The sequence below is a fragment of the Crocodylus siamensis genome, chromosome 15 (assembly GCF_052110815.1).
Source record: "Crocodylus siamensis isolate JL-2025a chromosome 15, ASM5211081v1, whole genome shotgun sequence".
Taxonomy (NCBI): Eukaryota; Metazoa; Chordata; order Crocodylia; family Crocodylidae; genus Crocodylus; species Crocodylus siamensis.
In genome coordinates, this window is record NC_143409.1 from 5,328,900 (window position 1) to 5,348,742 (window position 19,843).

At 48.3% G+C, this 19,843-nt stretch overlaps 1 protein-coding gene across 8 annotated transcripts in view; it reads left to right on the top strand.

Moving 5' to 3' along the window:
- Nucleotides 1-19,843, top strand: part of MEGF11 (multiple EGF like domains 11) — a 416,852-nt gene that overhangs the window by 386,969 nt on the left and 10,040 nt on the right. For 4 of the 8 annotated variants that reach the window (XM_090028981.1, XM_090028982.1, XM_090028984.1 and 1 more), the window contains 2 exons: nt 9,266-9,332; nt 17,272-17,328. The exons of 2 other annotated variants lie outside the window; for them this stretch is intronic. In XM_090028981.1, coding sequence (XP_089885107.1) covers nt 9,266-9,332; nt 17,272-17,328 — 124 coding nt within the window. The remainder of the gene's footprint in view (nt 1-9,265; nt 9,333-17,271; nt 17,329-19,843) is intronic. 2 more of the 8 variants (XM_090028985.1, XM_090028987.1) reach the window with 1 other exon arrangement.

Consider the following 19,843-nt stretch of genomic DNA (forward strand, 5'->3'; position numbering starts at 1 on the left):
GGCTATAACAAGCACTGTACTTTTTTAGCAGAACATCGTAAATTGATTTCTTGGGGGGTATCTGCTTAAAAAATTATGCCATCCATGTCATTTCAGTCCAGATGTAGCTTTTCTAACCAGAAAGTCACCAGGGCAATTTAAGAACAAAAAAGATCTTTATACTATCTGAAAGGATTGGGTGGGGGTTCCTTGCATCCTCCTTTTAACAAAATTACTGATATTGAAAGAAAGTTTAATTGAAATGTAATATGAAGGTTCGCTCCAGAGATTTGTCAGAGAAGAATTAAGGCAGATGTGGAAAGCTGGGGACTGGCTTATCAGTGGATTTAGTTCAGTATCCTTTCCCACACCAGTGGTTTCCCTTCATCATGCACTTTTCCCTCCCAAATGGAGAGAACAAATGCTGGGGATTGTCAACCATGGGGGGGATCCTACCCTCCTAATTCTTCCGTGGTCACTGACGTGGATTCAGAAGAGGCCAAAGCAGGTGCCTAGCTCAGCAACCTGAATAGCTCAGAGGGGGCATTCAGACCAGCCTGGAAGCCATATCCTTCCCTGACTATCCACCTTCTTCCAGCCAGTTGAAAAGTTGCCCTTTGGGTTTAAAATGGTAAAACAGTGGGGTTTTTATTATTTTGAGTGCACTTAGATAGATAGCCTGACTATCCTTCTAGGTTTCCCATGATCTTACTTATTCATAAGAATGCTGTCCAGCAGGAGTGTTAGATATATGACCAGTGGGCTGGATCTAGCCCTAGGAACTGTGTCACGTGGCCCATGGGGATCCTGGATCGACTGGGATTTTGGCAGCGGAGTAAGCAGCGGGGGGATTAACGCAGCGGCTCAGGCAGCTGGAGATGTTTCAGCCCGACTACCACTAGCCTTGCTGCCAGAGGTGGGTCTGGCTCCAGCCTGCAAGGCACCCTGCAGTCCCAATCTGCCCTCTGGGACCTGTTGACTTTGACACTTCTGCTCTACAGCATGGTCTGGCCCAGGACAACTTCTAGCATTTGGTTTCTCTCTGTGCTTCTCCAGCCAAGTAAGACAGAAGAGCAGATAAATCCCTAACAGCTGCTATAGCAAGTTTCATCTTCCAGTGCATTGCCCGGTGCTGCCTCCACTGCACAAGCTGGCTCGGCGGCCGTGTTCATTCACAGGCCAGCCAGGGTCAGGAGGAACCAGGGCCAGGGGGAAAAGGAGGAGAAAATGGCAGGGGAGTTCTCTGCAGTGCTGAGACTGACTAAACCACAGGCCACTGGATTTATAGCCATCCCCGGGGTGCAGGAGACAGCAGGCAGCAAGGCCCAGCACTCTTGTTTCCTAACTGGGGAGGCACAGAAGGAGCCCAGGGGAGTCAATGCAAACTGCATTGGAGAGCCCCTGCCAGATTTAGGATTATGCTACTTAAGATGCATCTTAGGGCCTCACAATATGAGGGGCCTCTAAAAAAGAAAAAAAACCCTGGACATTGTCATTCTAATATGACAAAAACATACATATAGATCGCTCTACAGTTATTATTCATATTGAGTTCATCAATTTGTGCTGAAATAACAAAAATTTATCTTAAACTTTCCCGAAAATCTGATTTTGTGGATTATTTTTATCATCTGGGGCATCTTCAACTGGACATAGCTTCGGGCCTCAGCATGTCATCATGTGGCATTGCTCCAGGTGGTCTCTGCTTCCCCCCCGCTGTCATTTCCCCTCCCTTTCAGCATTTTCATTGCATCCCTTCTCATGCATCTCTCCCCATCTCCATCCCTCCACTTGCTCTAAGCCCGCTCCTCTCCCCTCACGGTTGCCTGCTCTGTGTAGCCGGCAGCTCCTGCAGAAAGTCACTTTGTCACATTCATGTCAGGACGTAGTGGAGGGGAAGGCGCTGCCTAGGCTGGCTGGTGCAGTTACTGCAGGCACCGAGGAACATTCGTTAGGGAAATAGGGTCGTTGGGGATGGCTCGACACAGAGACAAAGTAAATAGCCACTAGTAAGTTCTGTCTGATAGGAGAGTTGCACATGGGATGGCAGGACTCCAGCATGAGGCAAACCTCACGTGAGGAAATACGGTGGGTCTCCATCCTTTTCAGACACTCGAACCAGGAGAGGAGGCATCTTATGTTCGGGTGACTCCGTCTGTCAGGGCCTTGACAGCTGCTCGCTGGGGCCTAAAGACTGTAAGTCCAGTCCTGGAGTTCAAAGCTTGAGGTCAATAAGAGAAATGATAGAAAAATAGGACTTATGAGGTTACTTAGTCCAGTCCTCTGGTCAAGGTAGGATCATCCCTGACGAAACCATCCCAGCCACGTGTCCACCTAACCAGCTCTTGAACATTTTCAAGGGTGGGGATTCCACGGCTTCTTGTGGCAGCCTCTTCCCGTGCTCAGCCACCTCCTCATTCAAATATTCCTCCTAACCTCCAACCTCAGTTTCCCCTGCTTCAGCTTGAGGCCATTGCTCCTAGTCCTATCCCCTTCAGCTACAGAGAGAAGCCCATCTCCATCGTCTCTGTAATAGCCCTTCGGGTATTTCAAGACCATTATCAAATCCCCCCCTCAGTCTTCTCTCCTCCAGGCTAAATAACCCTGGTTCTTTCAGCCTTTCCTCAGAAGTCCTGCCTCCCAGGCCTGCAATCATGCTTGTTGCTCTCTGCTGTTCCCTCTTCTTTCCATACAAGGGAGGCTCTGTTGCATCCCTGGGTGAAATCCTGGCTCAGAAGAAATCGGTGGGAATTTGAACATCGATTTTGGTGGGGACAGAATGTCTCCCCCTTTATTGACTTGTTCCTTATGGCTTGGGCAGATGACCTGTTTGTACCTGTATAACCAGCCTTGGCAGTGAAGCACACAGGTGATGTCAATGCTTGCATTGTAGTGTCTGATGTGGCGTAACCCGGGGAAAAGCGGAGTAAAATGGCAGCTGTGTGAGTTACGTGCATGAGGTTCCAGCTGTCACCTTCCATCCCGGGACAGCACTTTGCCCGGTGCAGACAGGCTGGTACCCGCCCTGCCACCTCGCGGCAAGACTTTGTAACACTGCCTACTGTGAACAGTGTCCTGGAATAGCTACTTGTCTGTCCACTCTGGATCCCAGCGCAAGATGCATCGTGGGCAAAACTGATGTAGATCATACTGTTGTAAATGTGTGGTCCCTCCAGGGCCTTAGACTGGTATCCTCCACTTAGGGATTGCCTTTATCTAGTATCTTGTGCAGCGGCATGCACATTGCTATGTACCACCTGAAATTTTCTGGTGTAAGGGAATGACGTTCAGCATGTAACTCCATGTCTCCATTGTGTAGCTCAGTCCTTTAGCCACTGACATAAGAGGGCGAGCACACAGGTTCCCAAAGGTGCTGAGAGCCCGTAGCCCCCACTGAGTTTCATGGAGGCATTCCCGAAAGGACTCTCTGTGGCTACATGCTGCAGATCCAGCCCCATCTCTCTAGTCGGCCGGGCACGGAGCAAAAACATTTCACTGTGTTTTCACTAGTCTTAGGGTCATTTGTCAGAAAAATAGATTTCAGATGTGTGACAGCAGGGCTGATCAGAGAGAACATTCCCACCTCGTTCTCTCCGAACTATTACCCCTTCTCCCCCCACCCCTCCCACGTGCCGGCGGAGAAGAGCAGCACAGTGCCGGAGCCCTAGTGATGCCTGCTACAGATATTGTAAAAATCAATTGCTGTTAGGGGTCCTGTCCTGAATCTTGAAAGCCTGAAGATCTGCAGCCATTAAAGTGGGTTCTAAATTCCACCAAAAGCTTCACACACAATGAGAAATGTCACTGGAAATAAGCTGGCTGGCTCACACCCAGCTCATAAAAAGGAATTTGACCACAAAAAAAATCATGAAAGTAGCTTTGACTTCAGCTTACCAAAGAAAGGGATGGAGGCTGCAAATACGGAATAGGTGTCCCGTGTTCAGCTGGCCTCCGAGACGTAGGCTAGAATCCGATTGTCATCCCCAAGAAGTCCATGGCAAAACTCTCATTGACTTCTGTGGCACAACTGCAAGACCAAAGAAGTACCTAACTCCTTCAGGCTTCTTTGAAAATTCAAGGCTTGCCGAACTGGCCAGGACATCACTGTGATCTGTCCAGGTGTCTCTTGAAGGAGGCATATATAGTGACATTTTTGTGCAGGCAGTGCTCTCGTGGAGATTTTGCCGAGTGTGGAGTCTGTAGCTTTCAATTCAACTCATAGCTGTTCAATTTATGGTATATGATTTTTCAGCAGCAAAATTCTCTATGAAAGAAAAAACAGCCAGAAGCAATTTCTCCACAGTAAAGATTAAAAGAATCCTCCGTCTTGGAGAGTGTTAACAAATTAAAGCAGCACAAAGGGACAGCTGGAATCACACAGTCATAATTATTGCTTTCTAAAAACTCAGAAATGGCTCAAAATCATTTCATTAAAAGAAGAAATCAGCTCTGGCCCCGAGCATTTCTTACCAAGTCTTTAGGCTGGTGAGCTGTTGTCATAATCCTGGAACTATAAAGCAGTTAATGGAAACTCTTAAGACCTTAAGAGATGTAACCTAAAAGGTGCAGCTGAAATGAAAAATGGCATTTGTGCTACTAATTCAGACTCTTATGGATGAGGATGGGGCCATCAGCCCAGCTGGTGTAAACTAACCATGGAGTCCATGGAGCTGCGCCGATTTACATCCTCTGCCCCTGGCCAAAGATGTGTGTTTCCTCGCGGTGTGAATATGTTACAGTGCTGCCTACTTCTCGTGGATTCGGTGCTGCCTGGCTGTGTCTGCTTTGACCACACTATGTCTCCAGGTAGCATGTGATAACTGCCACCAATGCTGACTTCCCTTGATGGCAGATGGCAAGGTAGAGAGGTGCACCTTATAGACTAACTGAATCACAGCTGCGTGTGCTTTCATGAGCCAGCGCTCACCTCATTGGAGGCTATGAAAAGACATGCAGAGAGAGTAGGAGGAAATGCTGAGTTAAACCAAGGAGTGGCTTCTGTCTCATCTGCTACAGCAATGCAAGCACAGCCCAGCACAAGAAGCAGGGGTACAGTCCCCAGCCTCTATGCACAGTGACTTGAATTGAAGATGCCCCAGGCAATCAGTCAGCTCTGCCTCTGCTTCTGGTCTATCCCTGGGGAATGCAGGAATTAGGAGAGAGGCGGTTATGGAGCTGACTAATGAGCTGATAACACCCTGTTTTTACTGACAGAGGTAGGGGGAGAGAGTTGAGGACCTAGGAATAAAGCACCAGAAACAGCAGTTCTGCGCCCCTGGTGCCAGCCCGTGATAGAGTCCCAGACCTCAGCCCAGAAGGGACCCTTGAGTTGGTGTAGCCTCACCTTCTGCACCCCAGGCCAGAGGACTAGTGCACCTCTTGCAGGCAGATTAGCAGCACTGGAGACGCTCCCCCAGAGCTGCTGCTACAGCCCTGCTCTAGTGTGCGTCTGCACATAGCAGGTGTCATTTGCACACCTGGCCTCCAGCCTCTCATTACTGTGTGCGAACCACGGCGTGGTGACCCAGGCACCCAGCTGCACACAATCCCCACTCTGCACATGCAGCTACGGGCTTACACGTGCAGTGTGTGCTCCCATGAGCGGTTTCTGGGAAGCAGTCAGAGACCTAGAGACTATCTGTTTGCTGGCAGAGGCCTGACTCTTTGCCTGTGTTGGGGTGTCACAGAAACAATGCCTCTTTTGGGGGGCACAGGGAGCTCTGCCTCGGGACTCCACAGGAAGAAGCCTTATCCCTCCTCAGAGAGGAGCCCCTGATGTCAGCCCTCGCATGGCTACACAAGGGGAAGTCTCTGGCTTTGAGACCCCGGCTCATCTCAGCCTCTGGCTTCCCTGGTGTTCTGTAACACCCCACCTCCTATTCTGGTCAGCTCCCAGGAAGGGGGGTGTTTTCTTCTTTAAGGAGAAAGGGTATCTGCTTATAAAACCATTTACAAGAATAATTCACAGCAAAGCCTGCTCTCACTGAGTCCTGCTTCCCCTTCCTCCCCGCCGCAGTGTTCCCAACAAGACCCGCAGGCTTGATCTCTAGCTGTTTTCATCCCAGTGTGCAGCATGTTGGACACAGAATGTGCTCTGGTTTTTCTGGCTCGTGGTGCAGGGGACAGGGCTTGGGGCTTTCCCCTTCATTTTGAGACTCTTTGTATTGTCCCTTGAGCCACACTGTTCTCACACACACGTGGCTGGATTTGCCCTGTCACACCCAAGCCAGGGCTCTGCCCACCTGCTTCAAGGCAGCCAGGAGACAGGCACCCTGCACACTGGGGCCTAGGTCCCGGAAGCTAGAAGCCTGCACACACAGTGGTCTTGCTGCCCGCAGGGGCAAACCCTTGTATTTTTGTCGTATTACTACACTGTCTGTCACCACCCCACGCTGCTAGACAGCTTGTCACACAGGCGTTGCCAGCGAAGATGCAGCCAGTGGTTCTCTTTGTAGCTATTCATCACTGGTACAGTTACAGAGGGAGCTTCTGCAGATAGAGTGATGGTAGAGAGAAGGGACCAGTTGCCTCTCATGCCTTCGAGATGTGCCCAAACTGACCCTGGGGCGCACGGAGCCCCTCCCAGCTTTTGCCTCTGTGCAGTCCTCGGCCTCTTGGAGCCCAGAGGTTCAGAGGTTCCCTGAGGCTTGAACCTGCAGTGAAGCTGGCCTCCCTCCATGGAATAAGCCCATTGCCCAGCTTCCCTGCTCCGGCCATGCCTAGCTGAGTGGTTGCACTCAGCTGCTATTGCCTTTAGCAGCTTGTCCAACGGCATCACTATGTCTCTTTGGGGCACCGTGTATTCTACAGGCACCCTATCACAACTCTCACTACTCCAAACAACTCAAGACTTCCTTATTCCCATGTCCTTGTTTTAAATGTATCGTATGCGCAGTCCCAGCCACAACCCAGGAGGTGTTACTGGGATAAACCTAAGTCTCACCTGTAAAATCTCAGGTGCACGTTACAAGAGGAGAGGGCCCATACTGAGCTGTTTGTAATGTTAGTAACTTTGCCCAGCCACCAAGGATCTTCCTGGCCCTGTGTGCTGTTCCTAGCTTGTAACTCAGCCCCTGATTTGCCCAAAGTTTCATGAGTCCTTCACCCTCTTTAAGATGCCCCATTAGATCAGATGGCTTTGCATGTCTTAGCACAGAGACAGCAGTTTTCAGATAGGATTCACACCTAAGCTACACAAGATTCGAACCCAGAACAGCTCAAAATTCTGACATTTTGAATGTATGGGCTTGAAACCCAGTGGCAGGTTGAACAAACTTCATAATCGCTGACCTGAGATGCTCAGGGCATTAAAAGCATGAGTGTGGTACTGCATGAAGTTTGGTCTGACAATAGTGAATATCAAATCGTCCGGCTAAAGTGCCACTTGATGTTCATTACCTGGGTGTAACATGTTAGCCTTAAGCACGCTGTGCACTGTTCCTGCTGATACTACATGGAGGATTGCACCTGCAGGTAGCTTTTATTCTAAGACTGAAATACAAGTGGATGTTGCATTCAGTACCTGCACCTGGAAATTCCCCATAGCATTTTCCCTTCTAACTCTGGTAAATGGCAGAAGCACAGGGGTTGTCACATACTGTAGCATGGGAAATGCCAATGTTTGCAAGACAGTGACCACAGTAACTCGAGAAGATCAGGAACCAGGTTTGCCATCCTGCGAGAGTATTCAAAATTTCACCTCTTTTTCCTAGCCCAAGGACCTGTCTGTCCCAAGTCGGGATGAAAAGTCAACTTCTTGAAAATTTTTGTGAGCCAAAAACTGGGAGGAAATATTAGATCATTTCAACAACAGCCTTTTGTTTTGATCATTTTGAAACATTTTGTTTCCATTTCAACCTTTAATTTTTGGTCTTGATGTTAGAAATTCACAGAGCAGTTCAAACAGGGCAGTAACTTTGAAACCAGAAAAAGGAAGCTTTTCATTTTGGGAACTTTGAAATGAGAAAATACTGAAAATTCCAGAGCTTCCTGTCTGCAGAAAAAGCTCCGAGTAGGGAGAGTCATTCAAATCAACACTGTGGGGCAAACAGAGTTGTTTGCAGCAAGTCATTATTTTCCAATGAAACATGTTTTGCTGGAAAATCCTGAACCAGCTCCAGCGACTACAGCAAATTGCAGGCCCTTTCACAGAGCTGATTTTCCATAGCCATCTTTGCTCTGAACTGCAAGCTGATACTCAGTAAAGCCAACCAGACCATGAGCAAGTCCTGGACAAGAACATGCTCCCTCCTTTTCTAAGCCATGCAGGAGTGGCTTGCAGTTGAAGGACTCCTGGGTACAAAAGACTGCTTGCCTACACTGCACTTAATGCAGGGACATAATCCTGCCCCTTCTAAGGAGTGTTTTGCACCAGTGTAATAATTACCCCTGGCCTTCCTCCACCTAGGTACAGAATGCCCACCCAGAGCAGTCCTGGGAGACTGTGCCTCCAACAGCCCAAGTCTTTCTGGGGCGCCTCTTAGGGTGTTACAGCTTTGCTGTGCCTGCTTGCCAGGGCTTGTAGCTAACTGCTTCAGTCTAGCTCGGGGGGGAAAATTCCCCAAACTCAAGAACATGTTGACAAGCAAGCTTAATGCAAAAGCGGCTTCACCAGACGCTGTCGATCTGTTGCTGGCAACGTGAGCTGTTTTCCTATCCGACTTTCTCTATCTGCTCCAGCACAGAAGCCAGCTGCTGTCTCAGCCTTGCTGCAAGCTTGGCATGACCCAGGCTCTAAAATGAATCTTTCCAGCAGTGGCATCTGCATGGGAGCCCTGGCCTCCTTTCTGATTTTGCTGGCAGATCTGCCTGTGGCTTGTTCTTCGTGTTATTTTCCCTGAATTGTGAGAAATCTTGTACCCATTTTATCTCTATTAACTGAATACATGGATGCATAAGCAAATCCCCCTTATTCCAAACAGCTGGTGTCTGCATGCTCACATGGGCTTTTTTTTTTGATACATTCGTCTTCATCAGTTGGGTCGAAGCTGCCAGTGTGTCTCTCCATGCGCACAAATATTTGATGCATAATTACCGGTTGCCCAAGGAAGTCGTGTCTTTTTCCAGCATGCTTGTGTTCATTGCTTAGTGAAGTGACCTTCCTTTGTAATTTTCCCTTGTGCTAGCTAAAAGCTGTCAAGCTATTGCCAGATAAATAACTGAATCGATGAGGCAGAAGTAATATTTTCCTACCTTTTTGATTTATGGTGCAGTTGGGTTGAGGTCTTGGGTTGGGAGGGGCATTTGTTTATCTCAGCATTAACCCATTATCATACTTTTTGAACAGCTCAGTAACAAAATCCTTGACAGAGAAACTGCAGACTGGAGACGGTACAGCTTTCTGAATGAACTAGGTTAGTAATTTTAAGAAATTTAATCATTTAAGTAGAATTTAGAGGCATTCCAAAGCCAGATCTGTTGTCCATAAAGACATTAACAATAAAGGAATATTGGTACTGTCTTTATTTCACTAACAGAATAACCTGTAGTGACACTTTAAGCCTTGAAGAGTTTGCTTTACCAGATGTTGCACCTTAAAGAAACTGAGCCAGTAATTGCTTCAGCCTCCCTTTCTGGGTTGGCCAAACGATCCACAGTGATTTGTTCTGTGAATGGGATGTTTCTTAGACACTGAAATTCATTCACATTCAAGTTTTGTTTTCTTCCTTCCTGTATGACCAGTGTAAGTTGAGGGTCCAATCCTGCAGTCCTTCCCTGGACTGTAAAGCTCCCTGTGAACCCCATGGCTGGAAAGGAGGGATGGGGTAGAAGCTGATCCCTAACTCATCCTTGAAAGGGTCTTAGAGCTGCTTTGCACACTTGAGCAGAGCAAGGCAACCTGCATGAATAAGAAATCAAGCTCAGGTTTCCTTTCTTCTCCCCACATACAGGCCTGGCATGGTTTTAGCAGCTAGTATCTCCAAGGACCTAAAATTCAGGGTTTATATGCTATTCAAGAGTTCTCTCGAGCACCTGAAATTTAGCTTGTCAATGAGACAAAGCATTCGCCTCTACCTTCACTAGCTTGTGGGATAGTGGCCACAACACTCTTCTGGGAAATAATGTGAGAGAAAGGACAGTGGTGATTATAAGTAAAGCTTTGTGATTTCAACACTGGATTTCTTACAGTTTGCCACGCAGAGGGATGAATACGAAATGCCCCGGGGCTCATCCCTGTCACTGCTCTCTTGGTTCCAACAGTTGCTCGGTTGGCAATAGTGGCATTTTCAGGACAATCACAAATCTGTAGAGCTTCAATACAATGCTTTTGGCATCATGCTCAGCCACTGTTGCAATCTTCATGGTTATCCATAGGACTACTGAAGACATCCTGGTGGATTTGCCTGTAATATATAGAAACTAAAGGGGAGAAAATCAAATTCAGCTCACCCAAGATTTGCTTTAACCTTTGCGTTTCCTCTACTGCTTCCTCAGGCTTTATCTGCAAGCAGCAGTTGTATTTCCTTGCATCTCATACCTGCTGTGTGCTATACTTGTCTTGCATTCCTGAATTACCCTAGAATTTTTACCAGCAGAATCTGGTACCTTTGCAATGGCAGAAGGATGTGCAAAAATGTTGAACATATTGAAGCAGATATCTCAAGAGAATATCATCACAATTTCTTTGCCAAGCATCTTGCACCCCAGAGATTTTGTTTTAGGGAAATCTTTTTTTACAAAGTGTTCTCTTGCACATGGAAACATAAAGGATGTGACTTTGCACCAGTGCTTGTCCAAACTCATTTTCAGAGCGTGAAGGCTTTTGTTCAAAACACGCCTATGTTTGTATGAAAAATGAGCAGATTCTCATTTGAAACTTGGCACTCTTTTTGAGCACTTAAATGTGAAAACTTCCAGTTATGAATGGCACACATTTCCATGAAGGAACATTTAAGTGGAGTTCCTCCTAATGGGTCTGATTCCAGGTTCCCAAAACCACAGCCTAGTCAAAAGAGCAGGAGACGATTCCTCTTTTATTCATCCTCTGAACAATAAGGTAGAGGGGGGGAAGACAAATCCACGGGTGCTCAAAGGATGCACCAAAGAGAGAAGCCCTCCTCTACTTACATTGTGCCACTGGCTCCTTCGCTAGCCACTCCCCTCACCACTTGCTCTCTTGCTGTGTATGCACTTTTTAAAGAAACAAGGTGAGCAGATGAATCTGATCATAGATCAGACACTGCAAATGCTATAGCCACAAACTCCAGAATGCACGACCAAATTTCAAAACACCCTTTTGGTGACCAACCCTGAAGTACCCAGATTTCTAAACCTTGCTCTGTTCAGAGAGATTTTTCCAGTATTCAGTTCTCGTTTGGACATCTAACCTGTGGTGCTCAGTCCTGCTCACATACTAGGAGGGTAGAGAGGTAGATACATAAAATGGACATGCCTATAATAGGCTACAAACAGACATTGCAGATGTCCAGTGTATTGTCCTGGAACAAACCCTAGGAAAGGTTCATGGGATGAGAAGTGCTGACAGTTTGTCCTGGGACACTGGGAAGTGCATCTGAATGGTTGTCCTGGGATTGCATCATTGAATCAGTGGCAGAAAAGTGTCAGTGCATTCAGTCGCTCACTAAACCCTGATCAGAAGGGCAATGTGTGTACACAGTAGTCCTAGGATGTTTCTGTTCCAGGACAAACACAGGTGCAACTTGTTCAGGGACAAATGCAACATCTGTTCCTAACCATGGAGAGAGGGGGCTCTTAAAGGACTTAAGAGATTCACTGGGGCCAGGCCATGTGTACTGGCAGGCTTTTCTTCTGTGCTATTCTACCACCTTATTGCTATGTAGCTTATAAAGGGAACTGCAAGTACAGATGGCAAAACAAAGCCCAAAGTAACCTTTCCTCCTTTTCTTTCTCATCAGAAGAAGCAGTGTCCAATGAATCTTACATACCTCTGCACTTTCTCTTGCTCTGGCAGGCTAGCGTTGCTCGTACACCTTTGGGAAACATCTTTCTTCTCAACTGCTTGTTTGCAGCAGTGTCAGGCTGTGCTGAGTCAGGGAGTCATTGCCAGTTCTTCTAAGTGGCAAAGAGCAAGAGCAGTTCTCTCTGAGGAGCATGGTTCAACTGTCCCATGACAGCAAAAGAGTGGGCAGAGGAACAGACCATTTCAGACCTCTCCAGGGTTCTTTAAGTTCTTAAAATCACACTCCAGTCATGATAATGGTGTAGATAATAGAAGATGTAACAGCTCTGGGAAGGTCTAGCAATACCTTAGCCAGTGGTGACTGAACACATACCAAGAGACTAAGAAAGTGAGGGCAGATGGGTTCACTAACCCCACCAGCTCTCAGAGACCATGCCCACCGTCCATTGAAGTCAGTGCAAGTCTTTTTATTGATTGTAATGGGCTCTGAGTTGACCCCAATAGAGGGGAACAGTTCAGGAGTGATGAATTAGACATCTGTTCGGGGTCCAAAGAATTGCACAAAATTTGGCCCCAAATCTTTGTAGACGCCCACATCTTTAGCTCTGGATTACATGACCCTCGTGGTCCCTTCTAGCCCTGTGATTCTGATTGGAAATTAGCCAAGTGCACCAGCATTTTCTGCCCCTTTTTTCTTCCTTTCTTATTTTTCACCCCTTGGATTCCTGCTGAAAAGTGAACTAGTTGTAAAAAGAATAGAGATCGTTGGCTTTGTAGTATCTACAAAGCCCGCATGGTCAGATATGTAGGCCTTTTGAACTCAGTTAAATTTCACTGTCAGACTTCGGTATCAGAACTGGCTCATTTCCCTCCCAGCTTCTAATACTGAGTTGTCAGACCTCATACACTGAGATAACCCTACTTTTTTAGATCAGATTGGAGCAACCTTGATGGTGACAGGCATACATCAGACAGATAAATCCCCGTGCAGAACTCGTTCTCCTGCATGTGCTGCAGAGCGGGCAGTGTCTGAGGAGCGTGAGGTCCCAAGGAAGGCTCATCGGTTTTGTCTTTGTTGTGGGATATATTATTTTTTCTGCTTTACCTCTACATCAGTATGAAACCTAGCCCCATCGGCTTCAGACAGTGGCTTGTCTTTGCATTTTTCTACTGCTTGGCTCCCATGACAATTAGAATTGGTAGGCATGTGGCTCGTCTGTCTTAAGGAGTCATATTCTGGTGCACGTAGCAATCCTGCAACAACAAGCTAGCGTGTCATCACAGACGAGAACAACTGGTAAGTGCACAGTGTTTGGCTTCCAGGTCCCATGCCAAACAGGTTTAGTATTCTTACGCCGCACCACAAGTTTAAAAAACAACATTTGCCTAATAACTCATGTCTCAGAAGGAGGAGGCTATAAACAGGAATGGCTGGCTCACTCTGTTCTGGGCTTTGCATAGCGGAGGTCCTCCGTGCAGTAGCTGAGCACCTGGTTTGGGGTATGTTGGCAATGGCTAAATAGCCACTGCAAGCCCAGGTGTGCAGTTTGTGTTCAAGTCACAGAGTCTGGATCCAGACCTGGTTCTGTGTTTCCCCAAAGACCAGGCTGCTTGAGAAAGTGCTTCCCTCTGGGAGTCTGATCTAGCCCATTCCTAAAGGTGCCAGAGGCATAGTTTGAATTTAGATCCAAACCAAACTTCCCCTGATTCAGAGACCAGCATGTGTATTTAGCCCACTCCCATACTTCTCTCTTTGCCAACTTATGAGGACACGCACTAAGCACACAGGTTGCAACTTTTTGGGGCCTTTCAAGGACAGTTTTGAGATGTGTAAATACCCATATCAAAAGCGGGCGGTGAAAGTAGAAAACTGTAACAGCGCTAAACTATGGCAAAATGCAGTGTCTTGCTTATAGGGCTTTGAAAATGAGGTTGAGCTACATCAATATTACTCAATGTCATTTCCCTTTTGTCTCCTACTGCATGAGATGAGACTCACTACTAAAGAAACCCACATCTAGAGCATGAATGCAGCATCAGTGGGGCCAGCCACCGTGCTTTCGGCTCAGCAGGAGGTGACCTGAGCTTTCCTGTAGTTCTCTGATGTACTCTTCAATAATGAACTAGCAATTTATATTGTCTTTGGCAGCTGCCTTATCGCAGGGGACACACCAGTGTGTCTGGAAAACTTTAGTCACAGTAGCCCTGTCACTTGTAATGAATATATGGTTCATTGTCCTTTGTGGTCCCACAACCTTTCTGTTCCACTGCTTCAGTCTATTTTGTTTCATGTTACTCTTAGTAGGTGTCAAAGTGAAGAGACTCGGAAAACACCTGAGTGCTCGAGAAGGTTGTTATTGTGCAGAGACTTACGGGGTGATAGCAAAGCAGTTGATGCTGTTGGTTGAGGGAAACCCAGTTCTGGATGGAGTGTCCCTCGGTCGGTGCCTTGTGAGCAAACAGCAGCTTTCCTCGTGTCCTTGCAGCGTGCTGCATTCTTATTTTCAGCTCGCTACGTTGTGTTAATCAGCGTGCGTTTCTGGGTTTTCCATTTCAACCGCCCAACAATGCACAATGTATAAAACCCCAGCAATCCAACAGGATCTAGAGAAGGTACCGCATGGCTATGGCCTGGGCCTTGCAGAAACAAACCCTTCGGCAAGGGGGTCTCGCATGAATAGCCCCACTGAGCTCCATGTGCACTGGGAAAGTCAGGTCTGCTCACTGAGTTGGCAAGGTGAGGTCCTGTGTGTGGCCAGAGAAGTTGTATTTATTGAGCAGTTACAGCCTCCAGCTGATGCAGCTTTCAGAGGTAGGCCCCTTGTGTGAAATCCAGGTTTATCCCCCTGGTGCCATAAATGCACCGGGTGCTTTGCAGACACACAGAATAGGAGCTGACCATCTGAGGGCCCGACTCAATTCTCCGTTGCACTGGTGTGAGTCAGATGAAGCTGAGGCTGAGGGAATCGAGCTCAGACTGTCCCTCTGTGGTCACCCCAGTGCGTCCCTGCTGAGCCGCCCTGCTGCAGGTTCAGCTTGACAACAGTTACTGTTAGTTTAATCCAGGCTCCTTTTGTCTTTGGGTTTACAACTTCACAACCGTTCTGGGGAGATTACTATCCACGTTTCGCAAGGAAACTCAAACTAGATGTAGCCATGTGGTTCGCAGACTGACTTCACATTTCAGTGAACCTGACTCGTTCCCTAGTGTTTAATAAGTCACTGAAAGTTGATGTCCTTTCTCCATACTTCAGTATCTGCTCGTTGATCCCCCCTAATGGCTACTGGGATATTGCTCTAAAACATCACTCCAGTTTTATTTGGTGCTTCTTCCAGCTCTAACTCGGCTGCCTCCAGCTGGCATTTTTCAAGCCACGTGCAAGGACTTGGGCATGTTCTGAAGCTCATGAGCCACCAGCCATTCCCTGTTGTTTGTCCCTGTCCCATTCCTGCTTTCCAGAGGTCAGGCGCTCTTCATGGGATGCTGCTACACTGTGATAGCAGTGCTTCTCCCTGTGGTCCTCATTGCTTATCATGTGCCGAGAGTCCCCTTTGTCCCTGCTGGTGCTGTTCTTCTCTACCTCGCTAACCCCAAACAGAGGCGCCTGTCACCTTCCCTTTCCCATGCGTGCCAAACTTCTTATCTCTGCCCCTGTCACCCTGTTACTGCTGTCTGGGCTTCTCCTCCTTGCTCAACCCTCCATCAGGATGTCACCTCCCATCCTTCATGCTCGCTGCTGCATCCCATGGGCCCCACCTCTCTCCTCCTCCTCCTCATGCTCTGAACGTTTCCTCTCGCTCATTGTCTGAAGCTCTGCAAAAGGTCTCAGGACCCCGTATAGTCCTGGGAGGTTGGTCAAACACTCCAGCTCAAGAGGACTCCAGGAGAGGCCACAGGCCTCAGAGGGGGGGACCACTCAACTTCTACCTCCGTAAGCATATGCAGATAGGGCTCTGATACAAGGAGATGCCACAATAAGAAAGTAGCATGTTGACACCATTAATGTCCCGTCCAGTGACATTAGGACCTGTTCTCCATTGCACTCAGGCTTGTCTATGGGACTCTGGAAAAATAAAAGGACCTTGACTAGGGTAAGAAATAACCCCAGGGAATATCCTGGCTGAGAGCTGGCGACCGGCAGTGTCCTCCTGCTCCCAGCCCCTGGAGAGTATAAATGAATGGCGAGGAAAAGGAGGGGACAGGGAGATGGTTGATAGGAGACCATGGGAACCAGTCTGGGAAGCTCATTTCACTGTTGCCCCGGGCCCTGCCAGCCCTGTGATGGTTTACTCCTACTTTTGCCCTGTTCCTCCACTCCCCTGTCCTGTATTTACCCCAGAGAGGGAGCAAGGGGGAATTAGGGCCAACGGTTGTCAGTGCTGGACTGTGAGAAACTCAAGGCGAATGGTTTTATTTAAAGAAAAAGCAGAGCTGTCAGGAAGGAGCTGGGTGGGCGCCACGGGTCACTGCCAGCGGTGGTGACAGCTCTGTGGAGAGCAGAAGACATGGCTGGAGGAAGGACTGAGAGACTCCTTGGATGTTTTATTTGCGGGGCTTCTTTAATAACGTATCTCGCTTACTCAGTTGAGAGTTGCGAGGCACGCGGGCAAGGTGCTGCTTCAGTAACTGAGTTCGTGTCCATGTCGTGCTAAAATATGCCAGGCTGCAGAGTTCAAAAGAATTTGGGAGCAGCCGTCTGCTTTTTCCTAAACCTGGTTATAATCTAGGGGGATTGTCAGCAGTTAATAAACTGGGCTAGACTCCCCCTTCCTTGGCCTTGCAAGTTGAGAAGCAGGTTCCCGTGGAACTTCATAAGCAAACTCGTTTGCTCTCCACCCCCCGCTGTAGACTGCTGCCCCGTGGAGCAGCTGGGTGGCCACGGAGGGACAATTGCCATGGCTGTTGATTGAATTACATGCAGATTTGGAAAGTGAAGGCACATAAACGTAGCCAGAACGAACATGGGCAACCGTCTTTGAACCAAGTCTTGTGACGCACTTAACTTTCAAACCCACAGAGGAGACACAGTCGTAAACGAGTTGCCCGGCCATATAATGGAGCTCATTGTCTGAAACGTTTAGTGTCAGGGTTCCCCCTCCACCCATCTAAACCAGCTGATTCAGTAGGGAATATAAGAGATTTGTTCCTGGGTTTCTTCTGGGCAGTGACCCTAGGTAAGGCGTTGGTGCCTGATTCAGGGAAACAGTCCTTGTCAGGGAAGGATGCACTTAAGCCCCATTCAAGTCAATGGGACTCCAGCACATGCTCAAAGTTAAGCTTAGGCTTAAGTACAGTCCTATATAGGGGCCTTAATATCAAACCAGGGAAAAGAATTTATGCTACACAGTCAAAGCAATCCAATTTTACATCAATATTTATTTCTTTTCCATTATATATCATTTTTATGCAGGTGCTTGTGGGATGGATAGACGTCAGAACACATACATAATGGAAAAAAGCTTCAAAGGTATAGTATCAAATGCTTGCAGTCCCCCTAGCAAAGCGTTTGACAGGAGGGGTGGCATAGGGGAGGCGAGATAGGACCTCTGAGCCCCCAGCAGTGATTCTGCGTGGAAAGAAGGGACAGGGAGGCGGCATACAGCTTGACTCTGAGCCCACGCGCTATAAATTATGGGTGCAGGTCTCTGGAAGGCCATAGGCTCATGGCGAGGAGCTGGCACTAGAGCAAGACTAGGAGGCACTAGGATATTCGAATGAGCTGTTCTACCAAGCTGCTGCCCAGCCGGGTAGAAAGCTAAAGGTCCCTGGCACTTTTAGATGCTCTGAATTTCCTAAGCCAATGTCCTCCCAGGGCTCAGTGGGAGCAGTCGCTGAGCTCTGCTCAGTCCCACTAGCACTTGGCATCCTGCTTTCTAAAGCTCCTTCAGGTACCCTGAGCAGGAACAGGGCCTTTAAAACCACCCACCTTCTGTTTTTCCAGGTACCCTCCCCAGAGAGCATTTCTACCCTAGACAGGAACTAAAAAATGAACCGGGCTCCTCATTCCACCACAGTAGCTTTGATCAGTTGCCGCAACATTCAATAATTAAACACACACTGAATTAGAGCAGCTGTGAAAGGTGAGCACTCAGGGCTCACGTGGATGCAGCTCAGGCATAAGCCGAGCAGCCGCCTTATGTCAGAGCCTCACAGTCCCTTGGATTAGACAGGATCTGAAGGCACAAACCCAGTACAGTCAGGCCCCAACTCAGCCCTTCAAGTGACTTAGGTACCTACTTCCCATGAAGTTCAGCAGGGGTAAGGCAACTCTGAACAGAACAGGGAGCCCGTTTCCATGTAGAAGATGCACGTTTCTGTGGTCAGGTCCTCAACTGATGTTGCATTTCCACCAGAATTTGGCCCAAGATGTTGACTGGGGAAAGGCTTCCTTAGAGAGCAGATTTGATTCTGCCTTTGTTCTGCCATCCAAAGCTGGGCCGGTTGTCCTTACTTAGGTAATTAGTGCCACAAACCCACTAGTTCAGGGGAGTGAGGTCCCAGGGCCCCATTGTCTTAACTCATCTGAAGAAAGGTGGCCAACCAGCAGGAAGGCGCTCCATATCCATAGCAATGATGGGGTCAGGGAAGTGGAGTAGACCCTGTCTGCACTGGGCACTTACCAAGCCCAGGAGCTGGGTCCTCAGGCAGGCTGAGCTCTTCCACGCAGCCTGGCTCCTAAACCAGAAGCAGAGCTGCATCCAGGTGGGGCTTCAGGCAGAATAATTAGCCCCACTGAGTGATGGAGCCAGTGCGTCTGCCCCTGTGCCCCTGGAGCACCATTTGGGCACAGCCGCACTGCCTCCTGCCTACAGTCAGCCTGCACAGGGCAGCATGGAGGGTCTGAGCGTGGTTAGTGCACTGTGGTGACAGAGCCTCTACCTGCTCTCAGCCCTGCCTCGGTCAGAAGGGCTAATATGGCACCCCCATGACCCAGGATGCATAGATGGCAAAATCACGGAGAGGAACATTTGGGCTGTTTCATGCTCGTCTTTGCTTCTTGGCGGGAGGGGTTTTCCAGCCACTGACCTCCCATGTCAGCAGAAGCCCTTTGTCTTCTCTTTGCATTAAGCCAACTATTTTCCCTTCATCACTTGAGGTTTCCACCATAGAAACATCTAGCACAGAAGAGGATTAAAATAGGCCCTCATTCTCCAGAAAGTGAAAATAAGGCTAAAGCACTCGTGGCATGCCTCTCCAGAGGTACAGCCACACAGGCCTGACTCATTTATAGACGTGGAAAAAAGGGAAAGACACACGGACAAGGTGGGCACCAAAAAACCATTCCCCATTATTACATAATCCATTACTGACTTCAGAGCTGAGTCTCGGGATTTTCTAAGGGGTTTGATCACGGTCAAGGAGCTCAGTCCCAAGTAGAGATGGGCTGGGGGGGCAAACCCAAGGTATTTAAGGGCCTGAGGTGATAGATGATTTAGGTTTCTGCAGGTGCTTGTGGGATGGCTGGGCAAGGCGAAGTGTCCCATTAGGGGCCTTGTTGAATCTGTAGGCACAGGAAGTCTTTGGCAGTGTGGCCCATAGGTCACATCCTGGTCCAGGCTTCTCCAGGGTTCAGCAGTACCCACGGGTTCAGCATTTGATCTCCCCGCAAGTCCCCCAGGGTTTGTTTCTCCAGCTACCGCTCCTTCTCTGTCTTTAATACACCTGGGGCTTAGTTTTATTTTTCCCTTGTTTAAACCAGTCATCCCAACTCCATGAGGATGCCACTGCAGCTGCTCTAAACACAGCTTTGTGTGGGTTTTCAAGGTGGATTCCACTAAGCACAGCACCGTGATACCGAGCTTTGTCTCTGGGAACAGCTGCAGCGTTTTGCAGACTGCTGCAAAGCCTTTCCCTCCTCCTCTCGTACAGGCCCTTTCTATGGCTGTAGCCCCCACTGCTGCTTTGCTGGCCATGGGAGCTAGTGGGAGTGGAAATCCAGAACAGATGCAGGGAGGGGATATGATGGGATTTTGCAGGAGATC